This window comes from Colias eurytheme, chromosome 10, assembly GCF_061535395.1.
Source record: "Colias eurytheme isolate Ceu_HAF_F1 chromosome 10, ilColEury1 Martin Lab GWU primary, whole genome shotgun sequence".
NCBI classification, from domain to species: Eukaryota; Metazoa; Arthropoda; class Insecta; order Lepidoptera; family Pieridae; genus Colias; species Colias eurytheme.
In genome coordinates, this window is record NC_142989.1 from 2,844,097 (window position 1) to 2,854,369 (window position 10,273).

Below are 10,273 nucleotides of genomic sequence, written 5' to 3' on the forward strand. Positions count from 1 at the left end.
TTAAACTGTTTTTTAACTAGTTTAAATAACAAAAATGACATCAAAAATATCATGAATGTTAAAAATAGTGTTTTTTCATAATATGTGTGTGTATGTATTATCTTACAAGTGCAATGTATGATACATAAAGACATTTTAAGTTTGAAAAATCAGATGTTTCGCGCGAAGTGACAACTCTCTGGCGCTCAACGCTTCGCTTATGAGGCGTGCAATACGGTAAAATAATAGCGTTATAATATAATTCTTTTTTACAATAAAGCCGAGAATAGATCACAAGTCACAACACAAGCCGTTGCCTTCTGTGTTGTGACGTTGCGTAGAAATCTTCGCAGAAATCACAGGCAGAAATCAAAGGCTGAGGAGACTGAGGAGGTCCTATTACTATTCTTCCTATCGAAGCATAATATAAAATTAGTGTTTAATTATTCATAATATACTATTTGCGTTAGTGTAATTTTAATTTAATTTCATACATTCTATCACAATGTTTCACAGTTATCTAAAATCGATGAACCTACTCCATTCAAAAACAAATCCGAATTAAACCCATGTGAAAATACAAGTGTATAGAAAATTGAGTTTATATTTCCGTACCATAGGCACGTTTTACAAACCCGCAGCACCGTTTCTATTTCGATTATTGAAATATTGGAAATAAAATAAGCGCTAGGTATCACATTTCCACGCGACAGGCGGAAATAAAGCCAGCCGACGATTCGACAAGGCATCAGCAGCGTGAGGCGTCACGTCAGAGACGATGCAAATACCTGTTTAATAGAACTTACATTATTTATGCCTTTGTTATTTTGTTCATTTGACGCGACATACGAAGGCCGTAAAAGTAACATGTAGTATTTTATTCCAACCATTTTGTATGGGTCTCTTAAAACTAGACTTTATGATCTTATAAAAGTATTTTATTAAATACGTTTCAAGAGAAAAAGGAGTAGGAATATTATATGTAGTTCGATATAAGTACACTGGTACAAAGATTGACTTCTTTATATTAGTAACTAGCGGTCCGCCCCGGCTTCGCCCGTGGTATATGTTTACGTTTTCTCTATATAAAAACCATCCTCGTACTTCAAGGAATATAATAAAAAAAGAATTATCGAAATCGGTTCAGCCGTTCTCGAGTTATGCGCTTACCAACACATTTTGCGATTCATTTTTATATATAAGAAGATAATAGAAATTTTGAAATCGCAGAATCCCAATTTCGTGTGGATTAGGCATAAAAATAGGCTTAACCCGTGTGTAATTTTGCGATATTTTTTGTAGCCTTTTAAAATACAAATAGAGCATAGCAAAAGCCTTGCTCTATGTTGGTAATTATTCCCTATAACCTCTTTGTAGTTGACTCGCATAATTTGCTTTGCTTGATTGACCGCTATGACCGAAAACCAAGTAGACATTTTACTTAATTGAAAACAACATGTAGGTACGTTAGCAATACAGTTATTTTCTATAGTTTAGATATTATATCATTGTTCTTAACCTCGTAACGTCATATGAAATGTATAAAAGCCGACGCGCTTATAATATCTGGTACAGCTTCCAATGAAATTACATGTAGTAAAAGGCGAGTTCCAGCCTTTTAAGTTTCGCGCAAGAAAACGATATTTGTCCCGCTCCATACATTTAATTTTCCCTACCTTTACGGTTACTCTTTTACCTCGTTTTTTAGCTGCACATGTTAGTATGACAGCCAGAGGAAGCAAATCTTTTTCTGTACGATTTGGAACTCAGCATGCAAGACGTTGACTAGATTCTGGGAATTAAATTACTTGACGCACGTGTACTTGTCGTCTCTGGGGCGTACAGACTTGGAAGTTAAATGTCCCTTATTTGACACTCAACTGACTCGCTGTACACACTTGACAACACCAGAATTCAGTCAGTTATAAAGTGAGGATATGATTATTACGATTCTATTATTCCTCATACCCATGATAGATACTATTAAGTATTTTGTACCGATGACTTAGGGCCGATTTTTCAATGCTTGGATAAAACTTATTCGTCGAATAATGTACTTATAAAACTACCATTTTAAAAACGTATTCTAATTGCCCGTATTTGACAGTTTACATGACATTTTAATATTATCGTGTAATACTTTATTGGACGGATAAGTTTTATCCAAGCATTGAAAAATCGGCCCTTAGAAATATATTATCTTTAGTTAAACAATTGACAGTAGGTAGGATCAGCATAATATGTAACCTCCATGCACCATTTTATAAAACAACCTCTTACGAAACGTTAATTAATTAAGATGAAGTCTGTACAGTAAAAATACACAATACATATTATTACGAAATTTTGTGTAAGTGTTTCGGGTCATTTGTAACAGGATGGCGGTTCTACAGGGGTCTTAGTACGCAATGACAAAAAGAAAAATGATGGTCAGAACGCTGATACCGGATACCTTAAGATACTGTAATATTTTATTTTAAAGAATCTTAACATAAAATATTATAGGTAGTATCTTCACCGTGTGTGACGCGCTTTATCCTTTCAATCATTTTATTATTGAAAGGTTAAATCTTTGAATTGTTTTGAAAATTTAAATGCAGTTAAGTAAACAATATTATCTACTTTGATAACTCTTTTTGCGTTTATGAGTAAAGTAACATCTTATAAAATATAAAATATCTTTCTTCTTCTTCTTATAAAATATCTTTTGATTAACTTCATTTATATTAATTTATTTAATCAATAATTTGCCTCGGTAATTTGGATGTCCGGACAGAACAACGTTTGCCGGGTCAGCTATTATGATATAAATTGATTAATCGAGTTTAGATGTTAGATTCCATTATCTGATATCACACTGCAGCGTTACAATTTATAGAATAAAATTGTGATAAAATATTCAGCAGATCAAAATTGAAAATAGTCAAAGGGTTGTCAAATAAAGGATTAACATACGAAAAAATATGCTTTTTTGTTTGTTTTCTAGATTCTAGAATATTCCCTTAATATATGTAAAAAACTAGTAACACTTCAATTAAAAATTACTAACGTTTTTTTAAACGCTTTATATTAGCTTCACCTGTATGTTTGTTTGTAACCGACTTCTTTGGGCGTGATTTTGACCCACTTTAAACGGCCAGATTTCGTTCAAAAGAAACTATTTTTGTTATAATAATTACAAGGACAATTTATTACATTTAAGACTACATTTATAAAATGGTGCAGATTTTTATAAAATTCAAGTTAGGTAGGTACTACGGAGAAAATATTTTCGTAAGAATTTCCTTTTGAAATAAAGAATGTTATTATTTCTGAGAAACATGTACTAAAAACTTCGAAATCATCATTATTCGCATTATTTCAAAGTAAAGGTATATTATAAATTATCTCAGTTTTTAACCAACGTTTGTAAAAAGTTGACTCTTATAGGTATTTATGCATTTTACTCAATTTTTTTAACTAGATAGATTTTTGGTCCAAACATAATTGAAAAGAATTAAACATTTAATAAGAAAGTGACCAATAAAACTTTTTATAAGGACATAAATAAAACCTAATAAATTTTCCTTCATTAACACTTCTCTTACACCGATTTTATTAAATACGTCATTCTTTTAGCTGACCTCCAACATCGTTTTATTACAAGTTAATAAGACCAAAAACAACCAGCTTATTTTCTGGCTTGTGTGCTCGTTCAGGGCACTTGTATACAAACTACAAAGCATACTTGTTACACGAGTGCTAATTGCGAACATGTAGTATCCATTCTCGTTCAAAATAATGCTTTTATAATATTTGACGCTCATTTTAGATATTCTGTACTAGAAGGAAAGTTTGTAATTTAGATGTGGCTGCTTATTAGCACAATATGTTTTTAAAGAGTATTCAGTAAAACTGTTCACCTAAATGAATATAAAGCAGATTAATTTTAGATTCTACTAATTGTATTAAAATATGAAAATAAATGTGAAAATTAATAATTAACCAGGACCTATTTTCTCTCACGCTAAATTTTCTTATTAATTTTTGGGGTAAGCTTCTATTCTAATTCAATCAATCTTACTAAAACAAATCAAATAGATGTATCAGTTAATATTTGATGTATTAATCAACCCTTTAAAGGGTAAAGGGTAGAACTAAATTTGCTAAGACAACTGTATTTTGGGATCACAATTGTCTCGACTATATCCGTTATTTGCAGATATTACTTGAACATCTTTGTGCAAAATAAACAAGCTATTGCCCATGACTTATACATAATTAGGAAGACTAAAAAACCAGGAAGCTATAGTCCAAACCACCTTTAGTATAGAACTTAAATATATAATTAGTACCAGGTAATAAAACATTTTTTGCAGATTTATCAACTGATAAGCGTGAGATCGCAATTGTAAATATTAGATTGAAAAACTATTGTGTATGTTTTAATGTATGTTGATGCTGAGTCTTTACAAAATAAAATAATCTGTATTTAAATCGAAGCAACTGCATTATTTTATTTTATTTTAACTGCAATGAGACTGACAAAAGTTTTATATGAATAGTGCATATTCTTCGGTCCAAGTACATGAATCATCTTTTAAATAAGAAGAATAGCAAGATTCAGTAAAAGTATAAACGAAAAGTTTAACTTCTTATATCCCACCCAAGCTTCGAAGCCAAAGGGGTAGGATAAATGTTTCCCTCGAATATCATTTGGCCAAAATAATATTATCTAGATAGAAATTATACTACAATTATATAACATGGAAGCACTTCGAGGTATCGCTAATTGATTGTTCAGCAAAGCCTCTTAAGTAATACAAGCTCAAATGCTATTGGTGGAACGCTTAACTATGTTGTAAGAGAGATTTGTTGATTCCGTGATCCATGTTGCCATTTCAGAATAACTACCTATATATACCTGAAACTTTTGTAGACACATCCCATTAATAAATTAAATATATGCTAAAATTTTCCAATAAAAGGCGTTCACATTCTTATATATAACAAGCTGCAGTGTCATTCAATAAGAACAACATAAAAAAATTCCACTTCAATTAATGAACACCAGCATACCAAATTGTTTCGTAAGACACAACAAGTTTATAAATTATATGTCCAAATACTTCGGTATTTGAAGGTTAATCCGAAACAGAGAGTGCACTTTTACACGTGGAAATTTGGAGGCTTATATCAGTAACAAACTCTATAGGTACCTAAGGTAACAAGGGTACGGCTTCACAAAATCATACTTCGTAAGGAAGCGATTCATAGAATTACTTTTCTCTTTCTGTTATTAATTATTATAATAAAAGATACCTTTTGTCAAGAACGTGGAATAATAAGGAACAATAATTTATACGAAGATGGCAGTCCTAAAAGAATTTACTTTTTGTGTTATGAAGACAATAGAAATAGGTAAGTATTAGAAGCTGTGATGTAAGGTGCTGAGGAATAAGTAGCATCAGCAGTTACTAATTATTTAATACTAGATTTCTGCCCGCGGCTTCGCCCGCGTTTGCAAAGAAAAACCCGCATAGTTCCCGTTCCCGTGGGATTTCCGGGATAAAAACTATCCTATGTGTTAATCCAAGTTACCCTCTATATGTGTGCTAAATTTCATTGTAATCGGTTCAGTAGTTTTTACGTGAAAGAGTAACAAACATCCATACATCCATACATCCTTACAAACTTTCGCCTTTATAATATATATATATTAGATATTAGATATTAGATATTAGATATTAGATATTAGATATTAGATATTAGATAATCTGTTGCATTTATTTTGTTGCGCTTCCATGAGCCTAGCAGTAATATTTTGCGTTGAGATGTAATTAGACCTTACACACATGAAATATCAATAGTAGTACTACCTACTAATAACCTACTAATAACCACGTATAACTCACACTGATTTTTTTCATTTCCACAGAAACTACACTTGATGCCATGTAAATAATTAAATCAGCCATACGCAAAATACTCGAATTAAAAGCTGCCAATATAATTGTCAAATAATCATAGAGAGCCTGTTCACTGATCCATCGTGACTTTGCTTTCATTACCTGAACAAAACAGAGTGTTTTCCCGTTAAATTGAGCGTTGAGAGGCAATATGAACTGGTTGTCTGTACTCGACATGGCGACCGACAGATCAGGCGTTTTTCAATTAAAACCTCCGTCGCTATCTTGAATCCTATACAGAATTTTGATAAACATTTAACAAGTTTCGTGACTATAGATACGTTTTAGGTTCCGATATTGAAATTATTTTTTGGATGGAAAAATTGTTTCGGCGTAAAACTGATAGGTAAATTTATGTAAGAGCTTCGTTTTAGTTTGGGTTTTTAAGTACCTAGGTATCTACTGAAATGAATGTATAAGTGTTAAAAGTAAGAGCTTCGATAGATATTTCATAATTAATTTTATTTTATTGTGGACATTAGACTAACTTTATATTAGACTAGCCGCTCTAGCGCTGTTGGTCGTAGCGTGATGATTATTAGGTATATAGTCTATAGCCTTCCTCGATAAATGAGCTATATCTAACACCGAAATAATTTTTTAAATCGGACCAGTAGTTCCCGAGATTAGCGCCTTCAAATAAACAAACAAACTCTTCAGATTTATAATAATTATAGATCTAACAACTGTATAAGTATTCAATAGGGTAAGTCAAAACATTACCTAAACATAATATTATAGGTTACCGTTAATTTAGTGAAGCAGCTTTTCTATCAGATAATGTTCAATAAATGGAATATTGTAGTTTTATCAACAGGCAAAAGAAGTTAAATCCATACGCAATTGATAAACGAAAATGAAACGAACAAAACTTACGCAATACCTTTTCAATTGGGATTAAAAGTTAGGCTCCTATGAAACCTATTGTAGTCATACAAGTTGCCTTATAAATCTTCCATAGGGATTTTGTGATAAATTTATTAAATACTTTATGATTATGTACAATTTTTTTATCTATCTAATAGTATGTGAAAATGAACATAGGTAATATTATGTGAAAAGAATAATGTCAATATAAACTAAAATCATTTTATTATAAGACCTTTGTTTCTGCATTCTGGTTCCCTAGAGATACGTTACATTATTCGTAGCTTACCTAAATGTCTCCTAAGACAAATATTATCTGTATGTCAATTAAGCATCTTGTAGTTGCCTCCAATAACGACGAACCAACATCGTCATATATCATTCAATAGTCAATAATTAACATGCATGAATAGTACGTACGCCACCCTTATAGTAAAATATACACCTGCTTAAATATTTTATTTTTTATAAGTTTCAGTAAGATATTATCATAGCCAAGCGGAGACGAATGCAATGCAACAAATTAAAACCAAAACATAGGAACCAAATAAAATTAAAAACCGTTCAGCCGCTCTTGAGTTATCTGGATAGGAACCTCTAGGCTCTACCTAACTAACACGACTCTAACTCTATCCTATAATTATCCAAACAAATAAATTTAAGAATGAAATATTTTTTATGCATATTAATTATAGCTATATTACTATCCATACATGATACAGATAATACTAACATACTCACATGAACAAATTCTAGGGATATTTTGCATTGTACAAATATCCAAAAATATAATTTCTAATTTTAAATTTTTTCATACGCCAGGTTCACCAAAACTGATTGTGGTGAGGGGAATATTACACCTTTTATTCCTTATTTTCATAAATTATTTATTTAAATTATTTTAACCCCTTAGAAAATAACGCAATAAAAACAACAAAACAGGTACAAATTGTTTTTAATAAAATTTAAAGTACTTATAATATAGTAATATATAATACAGTAATATAGTGCTCAATCATAAATCTTTATTCCTAGAATAAAGATTTATGATTGAGCACTATATTATCTACTAAAAATAAATTAACATATAAAATCTACTACTAATATTATTCAGGAAATACCTAATAATATGTTTATCACAATCAAACTTATTTCATACAAATAGGAAAATGAATATTTTATAATAAGATGGCCTTCGTGATTTGGACAAGTTTAATTAAAATTACCATTTTTAAATAATTTTATTACGGAATTTTAATATGTAACACCATAATGCATTTTCAGAAGTACCGAGTTAAAAACGTTTATAAACAGGTAGGTACAGTAGGTTCATATTCCATGAATTGTTCCCAAAAAGAATTCATCCGTACTTCAATAATTTACATTTATTTAATAATTTCAATAATAATTTTAATATTTTACATTTTCTAGGAACAAAAGAAAATGTAATAAACAATACTTTTTTACAATTTAAATTAACATTTTTTAAATAAAATATTCACTTTCATTATATTATTACACAAAACAGTGGTTAAAAACTTATATAACTATAATAATTATCACAGATAGTAGAAATACGTAGACTCTATACCTACCCATAACTTATTAATATTTTTTTGATAAATTCTAGCCGAATAGCTCTTTTTTCTAACAAAATCCTTTAATAAAAAATTTATCCTAATCGGAAGTAAAAAATATTCTTGGCTATATATTTGCAACCTTCGTTTGACAAATCCGTACACCGGAATTGACTTTGACCTCAAATTTACACCTATCGATCACACTTTGTCATGCTAGATTTTTTTAATACAACACTTAGTTACCGTAAAGACATTGCTTTTAAAATATTTATCACTGGTTCATTAATATAGTTGTTAACACGAGAACCGTAAACAAACTCAAGGTGGCTAAATTCGGCGCTTTTCATTATAACCACAACCTGTTCAATACTGTTTAATTTGCTTTTCAATATGTTCACGTCTTCTGTATCACCGAACCAATCCACTTCACTCACAAATAACGTAATTGGTACGGAAATCATTGAAACATTATATTCTGGTGGCTTAACGGATGAATACATTTCTTTATTCCTCTCGAACCCATAGTCGTATCTTTGAAATCTTTTACTGGCGTAAATTTGAATGAAATGAAAAAATGTTTTCGCCGATGTTCCCGCCGGTATGTGACTTGCTATAATAGGCAGTCTCCCAGGTATTAAATCGATTAAATTTTTTAAACCAAAGCCTGAATAATACTCTGCGTAACACAGAAAATTGTACACAGATTTTGTATCGCACACTGTAGCGTGATAGTCTCTTATTTTTTTATTAAAAGAAAACACTTCGTAAACCTTTGCACTTTCAGAAAAGTTCATCAGTTTATTAACAATTTGAGCCCAGAATTTCATTAAGGGATACTTTGTGTGCGTTAACCAAGTAACTGGAGCCAATAACAGGGCATGATTTATTTTCTCGTTATATTCAGGTTTCGAGCTGCACATAATTAAAAATGTTGTCGTACCTTGTGAATATCCAATATATGTAAGTTTGGGACGAAACGTTTTATTTAAAATGTAATCAATCGTGGCTGGTAGATCGTGAGTTCCCATCTCTTCGAAACTAAAGTTCCAAAACCGTTTAGTCGATAACATGTTTATATTAGTCTTACTATATCTGTTACCTCTTGCGTTAAACAACCACACATCAAATCCTGCATTTGCTAATAAAAAAGCCAAAGAGCTTTCGGGTCCAAGAACTAGCCACGAATCCGAACTGTCTCCAATTCCGTGCACTAATAAAATCGGCGGTCCCTGCCCTGGTATTCGAAATAAGTTCAGTAAATACCCATCGTCTGTTATTACAGGATGTACTTCCGCCGGATAATTATACTTTCTTATAAGCCCAACGGAATCGAGGTAAATATCCGATTTGTCACTGTTTTCTCCGTTCACACCCGCATTGGCATCACACTTTACAAAATAAGACAAACTCAAAAGACCGCTATAAAAAATATAATAAATTACGTAAAGAAACTTCATTTTCGCGACCGGTGCCAATTAAATGACGACTTAACAGCTAGAAGTGGAAGAAGCTATTACCACCTCGATGCCAAAGCCAATGTCAAGTAAATAATATTAAACTTGAATATAACAAGGTTAGTGAAACTGGTTAAGAGCAAATTTATATGGACTCGGAAATAAGTTTACAAAAATAAATAGTATAACGTAATCTTTGCATGCATAATATGCAACCGGACTTTGATGATATACCGATCTAGCTATAGGCTATGTGGTTTTTCAAGTGCCGTAATTTTTTTTTGCAATAATAATAGCATATGTTAAAGATTTTTTAATTGCTTAAGTAATTTTTATAATTATACGATAGGTACCAATAAAAACTACAGTTAAACTTTAATAATTGATGATTATTTTCTTGAAATAATAGTGCTTATTGTTAAAAAGCATTTACTTACTCTCACAT

At 30.9% G+C, this 10,273-nt stretch overlaps 1 protein-coding gene across 1 annotated transcript; it reads right to left on the bottom strand.

Annotated features, from left to right (window-relative positions):
• Positions 1–8,349: 8,349 nt before the first annotated feature.
• LOC149905057 (lipase 1-like) lies at positions 8,350–10,105 on the bottom strand. The gene has a single exon (XM_090106536.1). It carries the CDS (start codon positions 9,829–9,831, stop codon positions 8,614–8,616), a length of 1,218 nt encoding a protein of 405 aa, XP_089962662.1. The 5' UTR covers positions 9,832–10,105; the 3' UTR covers positions 8,350–8,613.
• Between the last annotated feature and the right edge of the window lie 168 nt (positions 10,106–10,273).

Excerpts from the sequence above, each read along its gene's own strand:
- LOC149905057 (XM_090106536.1), bottom strand. The coding sequence starts at position 9,831 with ATGAAGTTTCTTTACGTAATTTATTATATTTTTTATAGCGGTCTTTTG.